Source organism: Dermochelys coriacea, chromosome 10 (genome assembly GCF_009764565.3).
Source record: "Dermochelys coriacea isolate rDerCor1 chromosome 10, rDerCor1.pri.v4, whole genome shotgun sequence".
Classification (NCBI taxonomy): Eukaryota; Metazoa; Chordata; order Testudines; family Dermochelyidae; genus Dermochelys; species Dermochelys coriacea.
The window spans coordinates 16,329,394-16,355,209 of NC_050077.1; the positions used below are offsets into that span (position 1 = coordinate 16,329,394).

At 39.2% G+C, this 25,816-nt stretch overlaps 2 protein-coding genes across 3 annotated transcripts in view; one reads left to right on the plus strand and one right to left on the minus strand.

The window, feature by feature from the left end:
• The first annotated feature begins 1,438 nt into the window (after window positions 1-1,438).
• Window positions 1,439-13,298, plus strand: IGSF6 (immunoglobulin superfamily member 6). Its single transcript, XM_043494543.1, has 7 exons — window positions 1,439-1,509; window positions 4,698-4,792; window positions 6,381-6,731; window positions 7,819-7,922; window positions 8,826-8,882; window positions 9,847-9,930; window positions 11,188-13,298. Exons 1-7 carry the CDS (start codon window positions 1,454-1,456, stop codon window positions 11,227-11,229), a joined length of 789 nt encoding a protein of 262 aa, XP_043350478.1. The 5' UTR covers window positions 1,439-1,453; the 3' UTR covers window positions 11,230-13,298.
• Window positions 2,948-25,816, minus strand: part of METTL9 (methyltransferase like 9) — a 40,781-nt gene continuing 17,912 nt past the window's right edge. The window contains exons 4-5 of one of the 2 annotated variants that reach the window (XM_038420092.2): window positions 16,465-16,649; window positions 2,948-3,681 (exon numbers count right to left, since the gene is read on the minus strand). In XM_038420092.2, coding sequence (XP_038276020.1) covers window positions 3,476-3,681; window positions 16,465-16,649 — 391 coding nt within the window. In that variant the 3' untranslated portion in view covers window positions 2,948-3,475. The remainder of the gene's footprint in view (window positions 3,682-16,464; window positions 16,650-25,816) is intronic. The other variant, XM_043494542.1, reaches the window with a different exon arrangement.

Genomic DNA, 25,816 nt, shown 5'->3' on the forward strand with positions numbered 1-25,816 from the left:
AAGGCATGCAGCCGCTGTGTCTGTATTTGGTGTTGGGGAAGCAGCTAATTGCTGCAATGAAATACAAAATCCTAAATGCCTGAACTTGGCTTAGTAGATGGCTAGCCTTTTTGTTCACCTTTTATTATAGTCAAGAATTGTGCCAAGTTAGTGAGGTGGGACATTAAATTGCCTTATTTGAGAAGTCACATTTTTCACCAATGCTGCTCTCAAAATCAGATGTTCAAGAATTAAGATCACTATAGTTCTATAACCATTAAATAATGACCTAGGAGGTGAAAGGCTGCTGCCTCTCATTATCCAGCCTCTGAACTGTGCAATCCTCCACTAGCTCTTTTCCTAGCACACAATATACTTTAAACTGCAATTTTTCATATTTGAAAAACAAAACAAAACTCTACTTAACTAGCATTTCAAACAAAGCTCAGATAATCCTCCTCTGAGGCATTCTGATGTGGCAGTTCTGGTCTCTACCAGCAATGAACACATGACTCTGAAAAACAGACAGATCTGGATTACTATATTCCAGTGCAGCTACCAGTCAGAGCCAGAAGTCCCATGTACCTTAGAAACAAAAGTTTCCTTTTGATACAGTTACACATTTTAGGGGCATTGTATCAGGTTTATTAAAATTAGCATTACACAACTCAAACTGGATTCCATCAGATTAGGCCTGAATAAAGACTGGGAGTGGTTGGGTCATTACAAAACCTAAACCTAATTTCCCCAATACTAATTTCTCCCTACTATTTCTCACACCTTCTTGTCAACTGTCTGTAATGGGCCACTCATTACCACTTCAAAATTTATTTTTCCTCCCTTGGTATCCTGCTGTTAATTAATCTCATTAGATGGACCTCAAACTTGGTAAGGCAACCCCCATCCTTTCATGTATTTATACCTGCTCCTATATTTTCCACTTCATGCATCTGATGAAGTGGGTTCTAGCCCACAAAAGCTTATGCCCAAATAAATTTGTTAGTCTCTAAGGTGCCACAAGGATTCCTCATTATTTTTACAACTCAATATATAGTCTTCCTATATGTCAATCAGATTCCAGATGCTTAGGAATATTAATGAGTGAGTACAATCTATATAGTCCATTATCCAAACTATTCTTTCCCACATAAATGATATCAGGGCAACATAAACCAGTTTCAGCAAATGGGGGCTTTCAAATCAGACGTTTGGATAAATGAGGTTCTACTGTAGGTGAGATGTTGCCTTGTGCAGTTAAGATGATCTGTGGCCACCAGGAACCAGTCTCTAGGGCCAGATTTTAAAAGGTGTTTAGGCACCTCAGGGTGCAGATAGGTACCTGTAGGAGTTACATGTCAAAATTCTGCATTGTTAGGCACCTAAATTCCTTAAAAAATTTGGTCCTAAATCAATTAAAACAGCTTAGTTTTTATTTCAGCTTTCCCCAGGCAGGGCATGAAACCTGAGATAGCAGATGTTTGGTGAGTCAGTTCTAATGGCTTGGAACTTCAAAATCCTTTTACTGCTAAAGTAACTAACTTTACTTATATGCAAGTTTAATGTAAAATCAACCTGAACTGTAGAAATCCAAAACACACAATGCTTGAGAACAAAGAGGAAGCTGGCAGAATAGGCATCTTCAAACCGTGGCCTGCATTAGATCCAATAGCGACACAGGACAAGACTGTACCCAGACCCTGCCTGGCTGCAAGGAGCCACCTCTAATGTCTGCAGTGTCAGAGATGTCAGTGTCAGTCCTTGTATCCTTAGACTGAGATTTTGTGAGCTACCTGAAAAATTTAGACACCCAATTTCTATTAATAAAAATCCCTCGGTAGTTTCAGAGTAGCAGCTGTGTTAGTCTGTATTCGCAAAAAGAAAAGGAGGACTTGTGGCCCCTTAGAGACTAACATTTATTTGAGCATAAACTTTCGTGAGCTACAGCTCACTTCATCGGATGCTGTAGCTCACGAAAGCTTATGCTCAAATAAATTTGTTAGTCTCTAAGGTGTCACAAGTACTCCTTCTCCCTAGGTAGCGTTGAACATCTCAGCTTTGAAGTGGAAAGACTTTATAGAGCTGGTGTCACTATCTTCTCCATCGGGGATAGGGAGAAGAGCCATGGTCCCACACTAGTCAGCACATGCGGCCAGGGACAGTGGGTACTACTACACCTTCTTCAGGGGTGCCACAGCAGCTATGCCCCTCCAGTGCTCCTTAGACTCAGGGAAGCATTGTTGCTACTGCAGGTACAGTGCTTTTCAGAGCTCTTGCCAGGGTGGCTGGATATCTACACCTCCCTTATCAAGAAGCTATGTCTACGTGCCACTATCTAGTTCAGAGACTCTTCCAATTTATGCAGCCAGCATGTCAAAGACAGCTACTGGGAAGAGCTTCTATGTTTAAAAAAAAGGAGCCGATCCCTTCTTGGGCAGATTAAATTAAAATTTCAGTGAAACTCCCTGGAAGGGGAAGATTAAACTATTTAATTTAAACTAAATGTTCAATCAAGCATGTGGAAGACTCCAAAGAGACACTGTAACAATGTTGCAGGGAAGGTAATTATCTTAGCACGTGTGTATATATGGAAATGGTGATGGAGGATCTCAAGTGAAAATTCCTACCTTAGTTCTTGAGTTGGAATTCTTTGGAGAAAATTTGCTCAACCTGTGGAAGTCTGTCATATCCATCAGTTTAAGGAACAGCTTTCATAAGTCCTGACTAACCCTCCTTAGCTGGAAATTGGTGTGTGCAAAAGCAAGGAGGATTTATGAGAGAGGAACATGGAAGAACCTCTCCAAAAATGATTTTTTAAAATTTGATTATATTAGTCTTCTACACAATAGTTAAATGCTTTTAAATGAACTCAGTTTTACTGCTACAAGGTTCTTTTTGTTGTATACATAACAGTTTGTGCAAACAAGCATGGCTATGTTTACATAAATGAATACAAAAATTAATGCAAAGGTCATCTCAAAAAAAGTTTATTAGCATGATTAAAAAGATGTGTTGAAGAATGACAGTCAGAGATAAAATAACTTCTTAACATGGAAGAATATCCATTCCAACTCTTTATATTCAACAATGTTCTGAACTGAATGGACAGCTGTATTGCCAATTTTCACTTGATATCTTAAAGAACAATCCATACTGTGTATCGGTTCATGTATCATCATAACTACTACTTTTGTCTGGTTATGATCCCTACTGCAGTTAAGTATAAAAAATATCTTCCATTAATGTTGGAATGCAGACTGCATTGTTGGGCTAAGAGTTGGTAAAAATTCTCAACTGAAAAGTCTGTTTTAAAAAAAACTGTCCTTTTTAAAGATACTACAAAGAAATACATTAGTATTTTGGCCTTTAAAATTCTTACATGATTTTTATTTAGAATGGCAATCCCAAAATTCCCTCCCATTAAGTAATCATAAATCAGACACCTCTATCAGAGGCTGCTTCTTGGGTTTGACTCTGGAGACTTCTACTTCATATACGCTTACACGGGCTTGAGGACGAAGACAGCATCATCTAATACATAGTAGTCATTATACATATCACCTTCACATAAGTATGGCAGTCTGGTGAAAGCCTCTATGGCAAAACCAGCTTTTCTGAAAACTTCTGGCAGGCTATTCACCTGTTCTTCCCAAGTCTGCCCCTTGATTTCCAAAACTTCTGAGGGTTTTTCCCACTTGCCACCTACTGAGAAAACAAAACAATTGTATTTAAATTTTAAAAGGATCCTTTTCAATGTATGGCAGTCTCTTAAAGAAAGCATGCTGTGCAGCTTACATTCCATTTCGGACTTTATGATCCATATTACCCAACACATGGTGGGTAAAGCATTTGTACAGGTCTATCTGAAGACCACAATATTCAGGGGTCTTGTGTGAGTATAGAGAGGGTTGCCACTCCCAAAGCTCAGATTTTTTTTAAATCCTCTACTAATAGTTCTACGTGCAGGCCCACTTGACCAAATAACTATTAGACTAAGAATAGTAAGATCATCTAGTGAAACTGAGATTTGGCAGATGTAGTCTGAGAAACTCTAAAATCTTGGCTAACATTAAAATGCCTTTTCATACTTATCTGTCATACTTCCGTGCTGGAACTGGCTTCAATTAGTTATAATAAATAAAGCCAGATGCTAACCATAATTTGTTATGAATTCTTCAGGAATACCGTGGTCATACTACTAGCTAAAAACCAAAATCAATCCCTTAGCCCCTCCCAAAAAAAATCCACCTCAAGAGACTCCACACCAAACTAGGAAAGAAATCCTAAGTGGGTCCTGTGGAACAGTGTCTACAGAACTTCTGTTCATTCAAGGGCCATTTTGGTAAGTGAGAAGAGAAGGATTATTTGTTTGGGGTCCTCTGAAAGAGGAAATGGAGTTCTGGATAACTTTATATAATGAAAAATATGTTGTCATTTGTTATAGCCAATGAAATCATCAGAAGCAATCGAGCAATGTAGTAGTTTTAAAATTTAAAAAAAACCAAACAACTCACTGTCAAAAGAATAGATTTTTACCAATCCCATCTAACTGAAAAATGTAACTGATTATGTTTTAAATACATACTGTATCTTTAAGAAATTTACTGAACACAATGTTTAATTCTTGTAAATATATGCAAGTAGGAAGTGTCTGAGCATGAAATTTAGAACATTATGTAACTCCTAAAGTTTCCTAATTAACTTCCTCTTTTTTTGAGAAGAAACATTTCTGGACAAACACACCAAGAAATGGCACCTTTCAATAAATGCAAAGTCGTGCTACTGTTGGAATTCAACTGGATTCTATACTATGTTGGTAAGACTTTTTTCCCCCAATTTACTATCTTCTTCACCTGCTTTAAAAAATTCATATGTATTTCTTACAAATAAGATTGAAAATGCAGTGCTCTCATTTGGAACAATTCTGTAAGATAAGAGGGGCAGGAAAAAATTCTGCTTTGGAGTTAGCTAATTTCTGCTGTCTTCATAAAGTTTCCTAATCAAATGAATATTAATGAAAGATTGTTCTTCCAAAGGATTAAATAAAATGAACTCATAACCTATGACCATCAGTCCAAATCTTCTCCCTCTTGCATAGTGGACCCCAGATGCAGCAAAATGGCTGCAGTTGTGCTCTACGGGGTTGGTAGGAGGATGTTTCTGGGAATCCAGCACATGGTGTCTGCATCAACTGCAAGTCACAGAGTTCTGCTCCATAAGGGCATCCTCCAACCCAGTGAACAGTAGGCTTAGGGCAGGGACAGAGAGATTACCCACTTTGTGGATGTACTGTACCAGCCAATCAATACTTTTCACAGAGTGGCAGTGCAGCAGCTGCTAGGGCGACTGCAGCCTCAAGGAAACAGTTGTGACCATGGGGTGGCTCTGCTGCTGCTTTGTGGCACAGAAAAAAAAAAGAATGCCTTCTCTCTGTTCCTGTGGAACCCCTATGAACTTCAACCTGCCTGCATTTGGTCCACCAGGAGCTCAGAAAGTACAAGGATGAAGAGTCACATAAGTATCCAGACTACGGTGACCAGCAAGTGTGAAAAATCAGGACAGGGGGTGGGGAGTAATAGGCCCCATATAAGAAAAAGCCCTAAATATTGGGATTGTCCCTATAAAATTAGAACATCTGGTTACCCTAATCCAGACAATATTAAGTAGTAACATTCTATGCTATCCTAACTTTACTTTTTTATTGTATTGATTACATACATCATTTGTAATCATCCAAATTTGATCAAAGAGATGAGTCCACTTCAATTTATTTTTTGTTTTGTAATTTGTTTGCTAAATACTTTCTAGAAAGTAAAACAAAATAAAAAAATGTTTAGCAATGTCTCTTTCATTTCTAGAGTCTCCATTCCAATTATCTAAATTTTAGGTATTTAACCATTACTTTGATATAATTATTTTGTCATATTTAAGTTTATTAAAGTTATTTATTTCTATAAGGTCTTGGTAAAAAAATGCATTTGTCATAACAGTTATAGTAAATAAAACTTGTGATTTGCTGGTGATTCAGTTCCTTAATTTAAGTTCTCTTTCGTGTTTAACCTTCCCTTGCCTTCCTTTTTCTGTATATCGCTTAATTTTAAAATGTCAGTATCAGCAAGTGGCACTGCTGACCTGTGAAACCCATGATCAGTTAGCAATCACATTCATATTTCCTATGTATATGAAAAATATTAAATAAAAGTTCAAAATGGTATTTGGACCATGAGGCAATCTTGGGACCATCTAAGAAGAAACTTAATAAAAACAACCGAAAGAGGTCCCACGGTTGAAATATCACTGCTTTCTCCCTCCCGCCCTTTCTAAATTCAAGGTCACATATTTAATTTGCAACATCCCTTATTCTTAAATCCTCTCTCAATCAAGTATGTGTTTTTTCTCAACAGGTCATGTTGTAGACACCTGCAAAGTTACCGTAAAACAACACCAATTTAAGGAAGTAGACTACAGTGTCAGCACTGTGAACGTAACATGCAGTTTCTCTTCTTCCGGATGTCGTGGCTCCCCTCAAATACTATGGTTTCGCTATAATGATTTTACACATGAGGCTTTGTGTACACCTCAATGCATAGAGAAGTTCCAAGTGATTGGATCACCGTCCGATAATGAAGTTTTACTTCAGATCAACAAACTGACTGTAAACGATAGTGCCATTTACATCTGTGGAATAGCATTTTCAGATTCAGATACACACACATCTAAGCAAACTGGGGGAGGAACGATATTGGTGAAAAGAGGTCAGTCACTACTTCCTATGAACAATCATAAAAAAATACATTATGTTCTTTTATAAATATTTCTAATTATTTACACTTGCAAAATATATGATGTTAACAGTTTACTGGAAACCTTGTTGATTTTGTTATCAATTTGAACAGCAAATAAAACCCATGTCATACTCTGGGTATGTGTGTGAAAGTCAAACTGACATCAACCGGAGTTCCAGGTGCAGAATTAAGATCAACTAGGGAGAGACTCTGTTAACAAAGCTAAAAATCAGCAACTTTGTATGGTTTACTAACCAGATGCCGTACTATCATATAATGTAAGTGACCCTTCAGAGATGTTCTATAGTAATCCAGGAGATTGGATGCTGTATTTTCCTTTTTGTTAACTGTCAAAACTGAACATACAAATACTCCATGTCAAGCTTCATGGAGGGCTTTGGGACTGGCACACAATAAAGCATACAACAACAGTAATAGTCACAAACTAGTAAATGGCTTCTGTTGAGAAACTGCCATATTCAGGAGGGACTGTGTCTAGCAGACAGAGCAGGATCCTGGGACTCTGAGCTGATTCTCTGCCTCTTATTCATTGTGTGAACTTGAGCAAATCATTTTACTTTGGTGTCTTTAGTATCTCCACCTATGTAACAGGAATAAAGATATTCACAGGGATGAGGAGGCTTAACTAAATTTTTGGTTACATTTGCTTCAACAACAAGCTCTAGAAATATGTACAAAAGTTAAAAAAAAAAAAACTAAAACCCTAACTAATGGACTCTCTCTCCCCTAACCAAATTCCATACTCTCCCTACATTCACTCCACCACTCACACTGCTAACGTCTGAATAAACACATGAGCCTTCTTCAGACTTGTTCCTTAAAAGTTAGATTTTAGATGAGAAGAGGGCTATGGTGGGAAGAAAACAAAATCCCAAATCAAGGGCTCTCCAGTCCCCAGCTGTTTTGAGTCTAGTGACCCTTATCAAGTGAGTTCCTCAGATGAAAGTGGTTATAATACAAATATTATTCTTACTAAGAATATGATCAAAATAGAACAGGTTCCCATTATTCTAACAATTTTTTATTATGACTAAAGGGTCTGAGAAGTACAGCACTGAAGAATACATCCCCATGGTAGTCCTCTCATCTTTGCTGTTTCTATACAGCATTGCCATATTTGCAATCTTTATATTCTATAAGGTGGGTTTAATTCTGACTTTTCTTATTTGGTTGTTTTCATTCTGATTTCTCAATAGCTTTAATGTTTTCCTCAGGATCCAAGGGTCATCATGGATTTTAAATTACTTTTGTATTACAGACAGCATACGAGTTTTACAGAGGTTGTGGTTGATGATTACATCTCATATGCATCTGCAAACTCTCACACATAGATTCAGATTAGATACTCATTACATCTCACACACATCACTTACCGATTTTTTTTTTTAAATAAAAAGTTTCAAGGGAAAAGCAGCAGAAACCAAACTATCCTTGGAACAATTTACAGCAAGTTTGGTATATATTGCCAGAAGTCACTTTATAAATGAGACAGACTATCAAAAATACAAAATGATAAGATTCAAATATTTTGAAAGAAAAATAGTTATCAAATAAAGAGCATTACTACCAAATACACAGGTTGCAAGCTCCATGGATTAATTTCCATTGGTAAATGAATAATGAAATTTATATAACACTAAATGCAAGTGCAATGAAATTATTTCAAGCAATACTCTTACTTACATAATGAAGTCCTATTCAAAATATTGTAGGATGCATGGAAAAGGGAGTTGGAGGAGGGTTACAGGGCATCCTAAACTTGGAAAAGCTCTCCCAGAACCAGAGAGAGAGGAGGTGTGCATGTTTAAAATGAACCCAGTTATTGAAGACACTGACATTGGGTCTTTATTAAGTAAGTGTGGTGGTTTTTTGTGTGTTTTTGTTTTTAGAACAACCATCAATATTTGGAACCCTTAAATGAACTCAATAAATAATGAGATATCCCTAAATGTTATGAGCAGGCAATACATTTTGCTACAGTACCTCTTTACTTATTATTTGGCATGGAGAGCTATGTATATAAAGTTGACTTTTGTTTTGCAGTCAAAATCCAAACTGGTAAAGAAAACCAGGAAAGGAGAGGTGAAAGGAGAGCACCATGTATGTTAATATTCACTTAACTTGTCTTGGGTGTCTGATTCATAGATTTTTTTTGTTTTTTTAAATATAACCTTGAACACATCTGGGGACATTAAATTGGCTAACTGAAGGCTCAGACAAAGGGATTACTGGGGCTGGAAGTATATAGAGCTCAAACTGTAGATGTAAGTGATTAAGGGCTCCAGTGCCGAAGATTTATAGAAAACTATTTGCTGAATTTAGAGTCAGAGTTTAAAAACGAGAAGGCCACCACCACCACCTAGCCACTCCCACACCAACCCCAACAACTAGAATTATATCAAAGTATTATATCCTTCAAGAGACTAGACTGTTATGTGCCACAGCAGAAAACAGGAGAGACCCAGGTGCGCCAATGCCCAACTCCCCTATAATGGCAGGGAACCGATTAAGCGAGATATGCCCAGATGATCTAGCAAGTGACCTCTGCCCCAAGCTTTAAAATTTCTGTTCATTGGTCCTTTTTGGCTAATTGGACAGTGAGAACTATGCTAAGGGCCACCTCCAACGGGCAACTTCCTGACTTAAGTGATGGCTTTTCAGTAACATCGAGATTACAAGTAAACCATGTTTGAACTATAGTTAAAAAGCCAGCCTCTGCCATGCAACTGATTTTTCCTGGTCCCTTGGATGGTGGCTTCGGCTTTAGATGGGTTTCACCATACTTAAATCCTGTTTAGAATATGTACTGCAACACTCTCTTGAAAAAAAAAAATCCACAAGTTAAAGGAGGAATTTAACTCGACAGTAAAAATATCATTACTGTTCTACAGCCAGGGCCCTCTTTGGCTGCGAAACTTACTGTTTTGAAGTTGTGGTGACATCTTGATTAAATTTTAAAAAGTTTAAAAAAAAAATCAGGAAAGCTATATCGTAGAGGCAAGTGCATTTTTCCAAATCTGTCTCTAATGTAAAATTGTTGTTAACCACATTTTAACCACTGCAGAAAAATACGAGTGGGCGAACACTTTGTCGAGAAATTGTACAAGAACTGTACAAGAAGAGATATGCTGAAGACCATCATCAGCCTGTGAGTTATGAGTAAAACGAAAAGGGGATTTCCAAAATCTTGTGGCTATTTATTGTAGTTCATTGTATGTGGAAAAAGGGAGAAGCAAATTTCAGAACTATATTACATATTCTACAGAACTGGACTTCTTCACTGTCTGAGTGCCGGGATTGGCAAGATTTAGTCCTGAACCAGCAATAGCTTTTCTATACTTACAATGCTAAAAGTTTCAGAAGTCCAATACTGTGCATCCCAGCAGGGTTAAATTGGGATCTACACACTATTGCGGAGTGGAGATACTCCTCTTTCCAAAGGGATTTTGAACTTATTTTATGTCTGAGAAGGCCTGAGATGCCAGCCTTTAAAGCCACGACATATTTTAGGTATAGAAAAGCATTGCAGTTCACTTTTGGAGGCATATCATTCATTTTAATTTCTCTCCTCCTCTGAGCATTGGATAGTTGGACCCATGGTAATGAAGGCACATGGCTTTACAAGTAGAGAGTCACAAAAAGTTACAAAAAAAAGTTTTTTTAAAAACCTCAAACATTCCTAAAACATTTATTGTAATATATGCAACATATACAGAATACTTCATGGTATTGTATCACAGAATGAAAGTTATTTCATCCTCCCAAATTTATAACAACATTTTTTAACCAAATCATAGTGTATTTTGCATATGCCATGAAAGTTACAGGAGAACTATTGTAGAGACACACACACTTTCAAGTTAAGAAAACTACTCTTGAATCCACACTGCACAAGCAAAACAGCTCCTTTCTTATTCTAATCAGGGAGCAGAACATACACTTCCCAGATGAAGTACAAAAATGAAATAGGCATTCAGCACTGACAGGTCAAACACTTGCCCTCCCATAAAACCTGTATTTTAATATTCATACCCCTGACAGTTTTCCTCTATAACTGCCCTCCATAAAGTCATCAAACCCCTACTAATGTAATCCAGGACCTGGCAGATGTGGGCATACACATAATATAAACATAACTGTCCTGCTGACTCTCTGTGCTCCCCTGGGAGCTGTTTTCAGGTTAGTCAACAGTGAATGAAAAAGGTTAAGAATCCTGCAGATGCCAGAGGTATGAAGGCATCCGGATAACTGACAGAAGGAAGGGGGAAGTATTCTTCAGCAGTAGCAAAGGAAAGGAAGTTTGCCCCACTTAGGAAGTCTTTTTAGAAAGCCAACTATTACACAAACATTGTAACCTTTTACTATATATATATTTATTTATTTATTTATTTATTTATTTTTGCAGGAGTGTTTGGAACCAGATGACACCATCTATCAAAACAGATGATAAAATTCAAAGTACACCACATACTCAAGATCCTTTATGTGAAATACAACTGAACATGTCTGAGACTTCAAAAATTAATTTTCTGAAAGAGTCTTACCTTGCTAAAAAAGTGAATCCTCACTGAGCAGTGTTTTTTTTTTTAAAAAGTGTTTTGCAAATAGATCATCAAACACAAATGACAGTATTACAGCTAAAGTGTGAATATTAATTATTACAGTCCTATGTTTAACATTACCAAGCCCTCTCCTTCTGAAAAATAAAAAATATTGTAAAAAGGACTTTATTTTCCATTGAAGAACTACTAATACTTCATGGAAATTTTCATATTTAGGGTTAGTTCTACATATATATATATATTTTTAATTTCTTTTGTGAATTTAATGCTTCTGAAAGGTTTGTGATAGGCACAAAGAAAATGATGCCTTGAGGTCAAATTCTGCTCTCAGTTACTTACATTGGTGTAAATCAGCTATAACTACCACTGATGTCAATACTAACTCAAGATTTACAGCAGAGTAAGAGCAGAATCTGGTTGGCTATACACAGAACAGGTACAAAAAAATAGGTAATATAAAAGCATACACATTAATGTAATGTCAAAGCTGATCAAGAGGGACCGTATGGTGGGTTAGGAAGGTAGCTTAGTCTACATGTCAATCCAAGGACTGCTCTTCTTTCAATGTTTATATTTGTGTGTGTTATGCAGACAGTATCTCCAAGTGCTAGCGAGAAGCAGTGCCTCATTCCCCATTAGAATGATACCCAGTCTCTACAAGGGCATGGAGGGGGTTCCATGAACCCTCTCCTCCTTCCCTTTGTGCATCTGCACAGAGCTGGGTATAACTTAGAATGCTAGACTACAGTCAAGCTTCACCAGTTCTCACTTAGCTAATCTGCACACCTCAAGAGTCTTACAAGATACCAGCTGGTCTCACCCATCCTTTCAGCAAAGAGTTAATTGTGTCCTGTAGTGAGGCCTCATCTAACATTTTGCAACTTAAGAACACTGGAACTGCCAGACTGGAGCAAAGCAGAGATCTGTCTAGTCCAGTGTCGCCTACATAGGCAAGTACTAAATATTTCACAGGAAGGTATAAAAATGCACAAAAATCCACATTACATAATGGACAAATATAGAACAACATGTCTAAAACTTTTTTCCTAATCCCAAGCAATTAATGGCTAGCTGCTTCTCTCTTCAAGCATGGTATCTTATACATTTTTATTCTAGTAACTAAAAGTTATTCTTATTTGTAAAATATCAAATCCTTTATTAAACCCTAAGCTTTTTGCCTCAATGATATCACATAGAAGTGAGTCTCACAGATTAATTAGATAAGAAAGCATTTTATAACACTCATTACAGAATACCTACTAGTGAAGTATAAATACAAATATTAAAGTACAAATGAACAGAGTACGTTTTGTAATGCAGTATGATTAACTTATTAGTAAGATTTCTGCTTGTCAATTCATAAAATTTTGAACTCCACAATAACTTTGCGTTAGGATGAATTAGTGAGGTTTTGTGTACTTTGGAAAATAAAAACAAAGGTGTATTTCTCTCAAATTCTTTGGTAATAACTTGTGAATAAGCTACTTTGGACTCTAGATGTCATTGTAATTCCAGAAACAGCTGAAAGAACAAAATAATATTTCTTTTGTTTCTTATAGTTTTATAAGAACATTTGTTTCAGTCATTTAAAAAAATTAAGAACAAGGAAACAGAGGCTGTGTCAAGCATAGCAGAGTATAATTCTCATTAACAGTATCGTTAAATTATTCCATTTTCAGGCTCCAGTTGTGCAATTGGATCCACACATAGGCTGACCCATTTGCTTATACATATGAGCTCTGATTCAGAGCTCATAGCTGTAAAATAATAAAAGACTTTTCTAAAAGGGGTTTAAAACTCTTTAATACAGTAATTGAAATACATGCTTTCTAGGATCTTCCACATGTTCCAAGTGTTTGTTCTTGTTTACAATGAACATATAATGAATTCATTCTTTGCTTCTTTTTACATATCTTGTAAAATAATAAAAAGCTTTTACATCTTAACTACAAAATTTAGAACACTACTTGGTCTGACACAGAGCTTTTTGCATGACATAAAATGTCATCCCAGTCATGCACTGGAGAGTAGGTTAGACGGTTCAATGGGGAGAGTTTTAGTAGAGTATCTTCTGCTGATATTGATTTAAAATTTTCTATAAAAAGTTGTGTATGGGTCCAGAGTTCTGGACAGCCAGATTTACAAAATGGAATGAAAAAATCTTTGGAATGTGGGAAACCACCACTACATATAGTGGTGACCCCAGACTATCATAATGGCATCTCTCTTTAAACAGAACCATAGACATCTGAGTGAATCAAATGGTACAATAATATTTGAAATGAAGTTCATCACATCAGTTAAGGAAGTCAGATTCTTATTCTGTGTTTGACATTTTAACTCAACTAAATATGTACAATGACATGATTCAAAATATTGACTTGGCCAGAATGGGACAGGGGATCGGATTGACATTTAAGTGATTATATAGTTTATGGTTAGTTTACCTCTTAAAATAGACAGTTAAATTGAAATTTAAGTCTAATTCTATTTTAAAGACCAGCTTTACATTAAAGCCATTGTTCTTTGTCTACTCTGCAAAAGTCCTAAGAATCTAGTGGTCCTGTCTGGTGCTTGCCTGATTTGATTATCTGAAACCACATACATAAGAGATTCTTCTTTCATCTGGATTTAGTAAGAGGTTTGTGGTTATTTAATTGCTGAAAAGTAGAAAGGCATTTCTTGTTAGAAGTTTGTAACAAACTTGGAACAGGTTTTGTCCTAGCAGTTTGCATAATCTGAAGGTACCAAATTCAACTTTTAGAACATAAAAGGTCAAAATTAATCAAATGCAATGGCTGCGTCACTATTACCATCTCCATTCCCCCAAGCAAAAAAAGTGCTCTTTACTTATTTGCCATTGGTCAATGTCTCATCAGAAACTGCTTTTAATACAATTAAAATATATTGAGAACCAGGCATGCTCAGAACTTAAGAGACAGATAATTACTTCTTTAAAAATATCCAGATGTACATATTGCACCAATGGAGATATCCACTTTCAGATAGTGGAAAGTGGAATATCAAAGTGCTGCTGATAGCCAGTCTACAGCAGTGGGTAACAAACATGCTGGATCTGTTTCAAGATAAACAAAGGGTTCCCAAACTTGGATCGTGGCTTGTTCAGAGTAAGCCCCTGACGGGCCATGAGACGCTTTGTTTACCTAAGCGTCCGCAGGTACGGCCGCTCGCAGCTCCCAATAGCCATGGTTTGCCGTTCCCGGCCAATGGGAGCTACAGGAAGTGGCGCGGGCTGGCCCACCGCTTCCTGCAGCTCCCATTGGCCAGGAACGGCGAACCACGGCCACTGGGAGCTGCAAGCGGTCGTACCTGCAGACGCTCAGGTAAACAAAGCGTCTTGCGGCCTGCCAGGGGCTTACCCTGAACAAGCTGCAAATCAAGTTTGGGAACTTGAGATAGACACGACATAACTGGAGCAGCCTTCACTGATAAGGGCTTACCAAAGCTATCATGACACACCACCCTGCAGGTCACACAAGATCATCAGGGAAAGCATTGTGATCTGATCTGAGATTAGAGAAAAGCAGCAACAACAAAGCAAGGGAAATGGAGCTGAAACAAAATGTCTGGTTTGCCACTGGTCACCAGCACAAGCAAAGCTTCTTTCTGGTTTACAAGATGCCATACAGAAGATTCTAACAAGAAATGTCTTGAAGTTCCATATGCAGAGAACATGTTTTCAAGTCCTAGTGGCTTAGTCCAATAGCCAATTCTCCTTCCACTAGATACTAGGGGATTGAACCATGAGAAAATAAAAGTGGATTCGTCAGATTTCTCTCTCTCTCTCTCTCTCTCTCTCTCTCTCTCTCTCTCTCTCTCTCTCTCTCTCTCCCCACCATCTGCTATGCTAGAAAGTTGCATTAATTTTTTTTCATATTGTTATCTAACTTGATGCAGGATTTGGAAAGAAAAAGACAGGAAAGCAGGTCCTGGATGGATTAGTGATTGCAAAACAGAGAAATTGAACTTAAGCGTATAATTATAAAGGTACACAAGAAACAAGATAATATACAATCACTGCATATCACAGACTTTGCTTACATTATTTCAATGTAGAATATAAAGACACTGTTATACAGGCAGAACTGTATTTTACTATTACCTTGAATCTTATAGAAAATTTAGGACAGGAAGAAAATCTTTTCCATATTAAACAGAATAAGAAATTGTATCCAGATATGTTTGAAACATTGTTAGATTCACTAAAAAAAAATCCAGATTGGGACTCCTAACTGGGGTTGGATTTTTAGAAGTGCTGAATACCCACCTCTGAAAAATCAGGCCCCAGAACTAAGGCACATAAAACCACTAATAACTTTTAAAGATTTAGGCCATGATGCTCATACTCATTGAGGGAGAAACCAGATATATTTGAAAAGTGCTCTCAGATTCTTCTCCAAAACTTAGACAAAGGGATAAAAGTTAATGATCAAACATGAACTCCAAAAGAGATGTGTTGGATCATTTAATATAGAGTAAAACAAACATGATCAGGTATATATATATCTATCTATATCTATATCTATATCTATCTATCAGTAATTCTGTTTTAATTACTACTCACTTCGATGAATTTCTTGATGCAACTGAAGTCACTGACACTGAAGTTTAGCACTGTAAATAGTTTGATCCTAGCTACCCAAGAGACATCTCACCCTATGCACTACTGCACAGCAAGATCAGTTAAGGTCCTCTTGTTCACAGTATCTAGATCTGGGTATCTGAGATTGCCTGTACCATGAATTCAGTGGAGATCCCTTGTCTGAAATTTGCTTCCTGCATTGCTCCAACAAAGCCCAAGTATGAGAGCCTTCAGGATATGGTATAGGACCCATACATTTGCTCAGTCTTTCACTGATGGTAGCGAATGGAGGGGGGAGGGGCAGTGAACAGTTTCAGTCCAAGTGCGGCCATCTACTTACAGTATATATTTTATGTACAATTCTAGGAATTTTGAACATGCAATTAAGAGATATCGATCACCACATTTTAAGTCTGATAAATATAAAAATATTTTAGACAGTATTAATTCACAACACTGTAACCTAACACACCTTTCCCCTATCATCCCAAGTATCTTTTAATCTGTATCTACTTACCATTTTCCACATATGGATGAAAAGGCAAAACTAGTGCAAGAATGACTCTGCCTCTAGTTGGCTCCAATACACTTCTAATATCTTTTAATACAGTCAGTGGCTGATCACAGCGATCAAGCAAATTCAAGCAGCTGATAACATCATACTGGAATCCTGTGTTCTGCCATTCATTTATACCGAGCACTCTAAAGAGAGAGAGAGAGAGAGAGAGAGAGAGAGAGAGAGAGAGATGGATGGAAAGTGTTACAGTTAAACAACTGCAGGCTGAGTGCAGAGTTCTCAGTACATAGCCTGCCTATAGCAATTAGGAGAAGGAGATAATTCCCTACAACTGAGGCTGACCTTACCTTTATCAGACATTCTCTTTATACTGACAGGTTTCAGAGTAGCAGCTATATTAGTCTGTATCCGCAAAAAGAAAAGGAGTATACTGAAAGCACATAGGGCTTGTCTGCATGGGGGACTTAGTTCGCACTGAGGGGATACACTGGTTGGTGGGCAATATGTAAGCCACACTAAGAGCATGCAGATGGGGTTGCGTTACCCTCTTTTAATTTGCATCATTGTGTGTACACAGCAGGAGCTGGATGTGCATTAAGCATGCAGTATACTGTGTGCATTCTGGGATTTTTCTTGCTGAGCATTCTGAGATGCATAGCAGAAACAAGGGGAATTCTGGGACTTGGGGTCAAACTCCAAAAATCCCATGCTTTTACTTCTTCCATTCCATACTTCCCCTCTTTCTGGGTGGGCTAGCACCATTTTTGAATCACTGTCAGCCAGCATGGATGCAAGAATGCTGTGCATTACTATGCTAGCAGCTGCAATTTGCAAACATGCAGAAACTATTTGTGCTCCATCTGAACTCTCAGAGCCAGGTAGCTTCAGTTTTGGAAGCCAACAGCAGCACCTGCAGTACCACCAGCAGGTGGAGAAGGATGATGACAATAATGACGACTCTGAGGAAGAAGAGGTTACTTACCTGGTACAGTAAATGGAGTTCTTCGAGATGTGTCCCACTATGGATGCTCCATTTGAGGTACTCATGTGCCTTTGATCAGTTTTTTTCAGCAGCAATGCTTGTTTGGTCCACACATGTTCCCTAGCCATCCTCATGCCCATACTGAGGATGTAGGTCGGCATGGCACATTAGCAGCTGCACAGCAGAAGAGGATGCAGCCAGAAACCCCATTTAGGAAGTCTAGGTGGACACTGGTGTTACTTTAGCTCTCTGTTGTAGAGAATAATAGTCTTGGAAAAATTCTAAAAGGCTCGGTCCTCTCCAAATAGTAAACTAGCACCCTTTAACATCTAAAGTATGAAGGGCAGCATCCTCCCTAGTCTGATGGGATTTAGAGTGGAAAACGGTGGATGAACAGTCTGATATGTAAACTGGAGACTATTTTGGGTAGGAACCATGGGTGGTTGGAGGCATAGGTTATCCCTGAAGACCATATAAGGCAGATCAGCCATCAAAGCCCCTAATTCACCAACTCTTTGAGTGGAGGTAATTGCCACTAGAAGGGCTGTTTTCATGGAAAGGTTTAGAAATGTACAAGTAGCTAGTGGCTCAAAGGGAGTTTTCATCAGAGAATTAAGAACCAAGTTCAAATCTCAAGCTGGGATGGGCTCTCTGACATTTAGGAAGAGGTTCGATAACTCTGATGAATCTGGAAGTTGCAGAATGAGCAAGTACCAAAAAACCTTCCACAGGAGAATGAAAAAAGTTGTGATGGCCTCTAGGTGGACCTTAATGGAACTTTAACAAAAGACCTCCTTTCTTCAGAGTGAACAGGAATTCCAGGACCTCCAAGATGGGTGAGTCAACAAGAGACAGGGCAAAGGTAGGTGTAACAGTGGTAAAATCTCTTCCATTTCTGAATGTAAATTTTCCTGGTGGGTTCCTTTCTGCTGTTCAAAAAGACTTCTTGAATCTCTCTGAAGCAAGGGAGTTCTAATCCCGAGACCTATCTAGGTACCAAGGCTTAAGCTGAAGAACATCCAAGTTGGGATAATGAATGTTTCCCGAATCCTGAGGGAGAAGGCTGAATGTCAGCAGGAGATTGATGGCTGGCTGGGATGAGAAGTGAATGAGGTAAGGAAACCATACTAGTTTTGGCCAGGTTGGTGCAATCAAAATTACTGTGGCTTTGTTCTGTTCTGTTTAGAACTCTGAGGATCAAAGTTGGAGGGACGGCATATAAGGAGACTCTTTGACCAAGAGGAAAAAGGCACCCCCCTGTTAATGGCAACCAAGATCTCCCCTTGGCAGAATTCACACATTTCCTGTTGGCAGCAGTGGCTGAAAGATTTATGTTCAGAAGACCCATACTCTGAAAGATTTTTACTTACTTGGGCTCTATTGAGTTCCCACTCATGATCTTGGGTGAAGTGTCTGCTAACGTAGTTGGCAATAGTGTTTTGGAGTCCAGGCAAATAAACTGCCAAGATAAGGATATATTGAGCTATGTATTAGTTCCATAATTTGATTGCCTTTGAGCAGAGTGGGGGGGGGCGGGAGAGAATCTAGCACCCCTTTGTCAATTTATGTGGTGCATACTCGACTTGTTGTCTATCATTATATGGAGTGATTGACCTATCATGGAAAAGAAGTGCTAGCAAGTATATCATATTGTTATGCACTTCAGAATGTTGATATGTAGGGTAGACTCCTGGGCAGACCATCTTCCCTGGATAGTGTGGTCCCATAGAAGAGCTCCCCATCCCAGGAGGGATGCGTCCAAAACCATTGTGAAAATGGGAGGAGGATGACTGAAGTGAACCCCTGAGCACATGTAGTCCAGATTCTTCAATTAGTTGAGAGAGACTAGCACACAGCTGGGAATAGAGAACAACTTGTTTAGACTGTCTCTGTTGAGAATATGAGCTGTCCTGAGCCAGGTTTGGAAGCAGCATAGATATCAGTCTGTGTGCAATGTGACAAAAGTACATGCTGCCATGTGCCAGAGGGGCTGCAGACACAATCTGCCAGTGACCTGTGGGCTCATTTGGACTCATGCTATTTAGTGTGTCAGAGTGAGAAACCTGTCCTCTTGGTGGTAGGCTCCGGAAGTCATGGCATTGAGAGTGGTCCGTATGAACTCTATCCACTTTAGAGGTAAGAGGGAAGACTGTGCAGTGTGGAGTTGAAGAATGAGCATGTAGAAAAGAGACAGCTTTCTTTGCAGTGGTTCAAACTTTGATGTAGGTATGCCACTTGAGAGGTTTGTTGAGATGAGGAACATAATTACTTCCCATTGTTTAAGCTGTGTGGTGACTAATACCATAATTTTTGTAAATATTCTGGAAGTAGTAGGGAGTCTGAAAGACAAGACTCAGTACTGATAGTGGTCCTGACACTAGTGGTAAGCATCTCTTCTGAGAGAGACGTATTGTGACACGAAAGTATGTGTCCTGAAGGTAAAGGGTTGCAAAATAGTTCCCCAGATTCAGGGATGGAGTGATAGCTGTGAGTGTTACCATCTTTAACCTCTGTATCTTGACAAAGGTATTCAGTATTGTGAGATCTAGAAATGCCCTCCCTTCTTTTTAGGAATCAAAGTACTTTGAATAGAATCCCCTTCCTGTGTACTGAGTGGGGACTGGTTCCATGGCCCCTATGCAGGAGGGAGAGAACCTCTTGTCTCAGGAGAGGTTTGTGAGATGTGTCCCTGAAAAAAAAGAGATGGAGAAGAGAGGTTCAAGGGGGTATGGAGTGGAAGTGGATGGAGTAGCCCGATGTTATAACCTCCAAAACTCATCTGTTGGAGGTAATCTGCTCCCAAGAGGTGTGAAAAAGGGAGAGCTGATCCCCAAAAGGTGGGAGGAAGGAAAGGGCAAGATAATTCATCATCAAATCCAGATCATGGAGGTGTTTGAGGCTCTTGACTGAGACATCAAAACAAGCACTATGTAGATGGTGGCTGTTGCATCGATTCAAGTTCAGCTGTTGAGAATTTTCCCCTCTGCCTTCTGGGTTTCTTTTTAGGCAGCTATTAGGCCTTATAGTAGATGGAAAACTGAGCTGGGTGGGATCTCAACTGTCTGAGACTAACAATCTCCTCTTGTTTGCAGGATGCAATATGCCCAGTAAACGAAGGGTCACCCTGAATCCTTCAGAGAATGCACAGACTCACATGTAGATTTATTAAATAATTGAAGACCATCAAAGGGGAGATCCTCTACAGTGTTTTGGACTTCACACAGAAATCCTGATGACCGCAGCCATGAGGCTTGACGCGTAACTACAGCTGTGGAGATGCAGCAGTGTCAGTGTCGACAGAGACCCATAAAGCTGTTCTGGCTAGGAGCTGTCATTCCAAAATAATGGCCTGAAATTGCTCTTGTGAAAGGTGTTCAATACAGGAAATAAATTTCATATAATTAAGATAGTTGTATTTTTCCAAGATCACCTGATAATTACCAATTCTGCACTGCAGGACGGCAGAGGAATAGCTCTTATGATCTAAGCACTTGTGATCCTTATGTGAAGCCTTTGAATGGTGCTGCCTCCACAACCAAGGAGTTAGGGGTAGGGTAGGAAAACAACAATTCTGAACCCCTCGTCTGAACATACTACTTTCTGTCTGCCCTCTTGTTGGGGGGGGGGAGGGAAGTGGGGTAGAGTACAGTCTGCTAAATTGTCTTGGCAGATTCGAACAATGCCTCATTTATGTGGAGAACCACATGGCCAAAGATGGTGTAGAAAGACTGTCCAACAACTTAAGCTGTGTCTCTGACTTCTTCCAGCAATATTTGAAGAGTGTCTGCCACTTTCTTCATCAAGTTTTGAGACTGTTTGAAGTTGTCCACAGTAGATGGCCGGGGCATAACAGCTTCATCCAAGGAAGTTGAGGAAACTTTTGTCTGAGCAGTAGCAACCTCACCAGCCCTCGTCTCTTGCTCTTCAAACTTCTCCTGAAGTACTGACCCTGCCATTCCCCATGAGCACTGGGTATCTCAGAGAATTGCTGGCAGTATAAGAACATAAGAACAGCCATACTGGGTTAGACCAAAGGTCCATCCAGCCCAGTATCCTGTCTTCCGACAGTGGCCAATGCCAGGTGCCCCAGCAGGAATGAACAGAACAGGTAAACAGCAAGTGATCCATCCACCGTTGCCCATTCCCAGCTTGTGGTAAACAGAAGCTAGAGACATCATATCTGCCCATCCTGGCTAATAGCCATTGACGGACTTATCCTTCATAAACTTATCTAGTTCTTTTTTGAACCCTTTTATAGTCTTGGCTTTCACAACATCCTCTGGCAAGGAATTCCACAGACTTACTGTGCATTGTGTGAAAAAATACTTCCTTTTCATAGAATCCTAGAACTGGAAGGGACCTCAAGAGGTCATCTAGTCCAGTCCCCTGCACTCAAGGCAGGACTAAGTATTATCTATACCATCCCCGACAGGTTTGTCCAACCTGCTCTTAAAAATCCCCAATGATGGAGATTCTACAACCTCCAAAGACAATTTATCCCAGTACTTAATCACTCTGACAGTTACAAAGTTTTTCCTAATATCCAACCTAAACTGCCCTTGCTGCAATTTAAACCCATTGCTTCTTGTCCAATCCTCAGTGGTTAAGAAGAACAATTCTTCTCCCTCCTCCTTGTAATAACCTTTTATGTGCTTGAAAACTGTTATGTCCCCTCTCAGTCTTCTCCAGATTAAACAAACCCAATTTTTTCAATCTTCCCTCACAGGTCATGTTTTCTAGACCTTTAATCATTTTTGTTGCTCTTCTCTGGACTTTCTTCAATTTGTCCACATCTTTCCTGAAATGTGGAGCCCAGAACTGGACACAATATTCCACTTGAGGCCTAATCAGTGTGGAGTAGAGTGGAAGAATTACTTCTCGTGTCTTGCTTACAATACTCCTGCTAATACATCCCAGAATGGATGTTTGCTTTTTCTTTTTTTTGCAACAGCATTACACTGTTAACTCATATTTAGCTTGTGATGTACATTGACCCCCAGATCCCTTTCTGCAGTACTCCTTCCTAGGCAGTCATTTCCCATTTTGTATCTATGCAACTGATTATTCCTTCCCAAATGGAGTACTTTGCGTTTATCCTTATTGAATTTCATCCTATTTACTTCAAACCATTTCTCCAGTTTGTCCATCATTTTGAATTTTAATCCTATCCTCCACACCACTCACAACCCCTCCCAGCTTGGTATTGTCTGCAAACTTTATAAGTGTACTCTCTATGCCATTATCCAAATCATTGAAGAAGATATTGAACAGAACTGGACCCAGAACCGATCCCTGCAGGACCCCACTCGTTATGCCCTTCCAGTATGACTGTGAACCACTGATAACTACTCTCTGGGAATGGTTTTCCAACCAATTATGCACCCATCTTATAGTAGCTCCATCTACGTTGCATTTCCCTAGTTTGTTGATGAGGTCACGCAAGATAGTATCAAAATTTTACGAAAGTCTAGATATACCACGTCTACCGCTTCCGCCCCAGCCACAAGGCTTGTTACCCTGTGAAAGAAAGCTATGAGGCTGGTTTGACACAATTTGTTCTTGACAAATCCATGCTGACTGTTATTTATCACCTTACTATCGTCTAGATGTTTGCAAATTGCTTAATTATTTGCTCCGTTATTTTTCCAGGTACAGAAATTAATCTGACTAGTATGTAATTCCCCAGGTTGTCTTTATTTCCCTTTTTATAGATTGGCACTCCTTCCTTACTTTCGCCACAACCAGCCATGATTTTATAGACCTCTATCACATCCCCCTTAGTTATCTCTTTTCCAAGCTGAAAAGTCACAGTCTTATTAATCGCTCCTCATATGGAAGCCGTTCCATACCCCTAATAATTTTTGTTGCCTTTTTATGAACCTTTTCCAATTCCAATGCATCTCTTTTCAGATGGGGTGACCACATCTGCACTCAGTATACAAGATGTGAATGTACCATGGATTTACACAGAGGCAATATGATATTTTCGGTCTTATTATCTATCCCTTTCTTAATGAGTCTCAATATTCTTTTTTGCCTGCTGCTGCACATTGAGTGGATGTTTTCAGAGAACTATCCACAATGACTCCAAGATCTCTTTCTTGAGTGATAACACTAATTTAGACCCCATTGTTTTATATGTATAGTTGGGATCATGTTTTCCAATGTGCATTACTTAGCATTTATCAACATTGAATTTCATCTGCCATTTTGTTGCCCAGTCACCCAAATTTATGAGATCCTTTTGTAGCTCTTCTCAGTCTGCTTGGGACTTAACTATCTTGAGTAGTTTTGTATCATCTGCAAATTTTGCCACATCACTGTTTACCCCCTTTTTCCAGATCATTTATGAATATGTTAAATAGGACTGATTCCAGTACAGACCCCTGGGGGACACCACTATTTACCTCTCTCCATTCTGAGAACTGACCATTTATTCCTACCCTTTGTTTATCTTTTAACCAGTTACCAATCCATGAGAGGACTTTCCCCTCTTATCCCATGACAGCTTACTTTGCTTAAGAGCCTTTGGTGAGGGAATTTGTTAATGGCTCTCTGAAAATCTAAGTACACTATATCCCCCTTGTGCACATGCTTGTTGACCCCCTCAAAGAAATCTAGTAGATTGGTGAGGCATGATTTCCCTTTACAAAAACCACGTTGACTCTTCCCCAACAAATTATGTTCATCTATGTGTCTGACAATTTTGTTCTTTACCATAGTATGCAGCTTCAGGATCCCAATGTGGTCATTTGAGAGGCAATATGGGAACAGGGGAGGCATCCAGGATTCATCATACCAAGGAGGATGCTGAGGAAGTTGGGGCCTCGTGAGCCTTGAAGTATCCCTTGATGGAGTAAGCTCAGGAGAATCTAGTCTAGACAGATAATTATAAGAGCCCTGAACAGATATTTGAGAGTCTGAAGAGCTCTCATCTACAAAGTCTAATAGAGGAGGAGATGAAGGAGGAGTGATGGTTTGTCTCTCCGTACGCATGAGTAAAAGGGTATTAGGCAGTACTGGTGATAGGCAAGGTACCAAAGATAGCAGAAGTCTAAATGAGTTCAATAAAAGGATATTCAGATTCACAGGAGATTAACAAATCCCTGGAAAATCTGAACTCCTGCAGCATCAGGTGAGGTTGCACAGGAACCTGGTGAACTGTGAAAGCGGAGGCCTGCTGCACCGAGGGCAGCGCATATGGTGCTGATATTTGCTGCTCTGTTGGTCAAGATATTAAACATGCTGCAGGCAGTACTGACTTCTTTGGTGCAGAGCCCATAGAACCTCGGTCATGCTTCTTTGGTACTGATCAATGGGTACCTTGTGATTTAGATGAGCTCGAGGACTTCAATTTAGTGCTCTTGGCTTGGGATCTTCAACACTGCAGATCTCTTAGATTTAGTACTCCTCTAGAAGAAGTCTTTCCTGCATCACTTGCAGGTCTGCTAGAGGCTGACAGAGCACTGTGGTCGCTTAGAGGCTGTTATACCGGGGGCAGGTGTTGGGCTCTGTAGTGGCATGACAACTAAAAATCTTGTCCTGCTCCTCAAGAAATAGGAAGATTGAAGAGACAGCACTGGATTTTCTGTTCTGTCTTTGTAACATTTGCTTTAGCTGTTTGGTTTTTATATGGCACTGAAAGGCAAGCCAGTTGTGACCCTTTTTGGCCATCTGTTTGGAGATCTCCTTGAAGAGTTTTGTATTGCTGTGGCTTGTCACAAGAGCTACTTGCACTGTTGATTGTCCTCAAATGGTGAGGAGATCAAGGACTACACCATGGTTACAAGCAGCTGCTTGAGGAATGTTGTACAGCTTCTGGATAATATCACATTAATACTGATACATTTGAATCCAGCAGCAAATGAGCAAATACTGGCCCTGATCAAGTTTTTTAAACAGGAGGGGGGACATCTGGTCAATTTGACCCCAGAGCAGCGAAGGGTACACAGGTAAATAGGCAGGTTGATCACAGATGCCCACAAAGCAGTGGGATAGCAGTTGGAGGACTGCCAAAGTACTCCACAGCAGCATGGCATCCACACAAACAGTCCACACTAATTCAATTTGCAACAAACTTTGTATACTTTGAAAGAGGACTGCAGAATTCACACCATACATGGGGTTAGTGAGCTTTAAGCATTTGCATCATGTGTATGCAAGCTTTTTCAATCCATACTAACTCGAGATAGTACGAACTAAAACCCAAGTGTAGTCATGCCTATAGATATGGTCTTTCCACTCCACTAGGCAAGACAGAATTAACATTCTCGCAGCCAACCACTGGAAAGTTTTATATATCCTACCGCAGAAACATCTGAATTTGGACCTTCTTTGGAATTACTACATAAAAATATTTACAGAAATGTG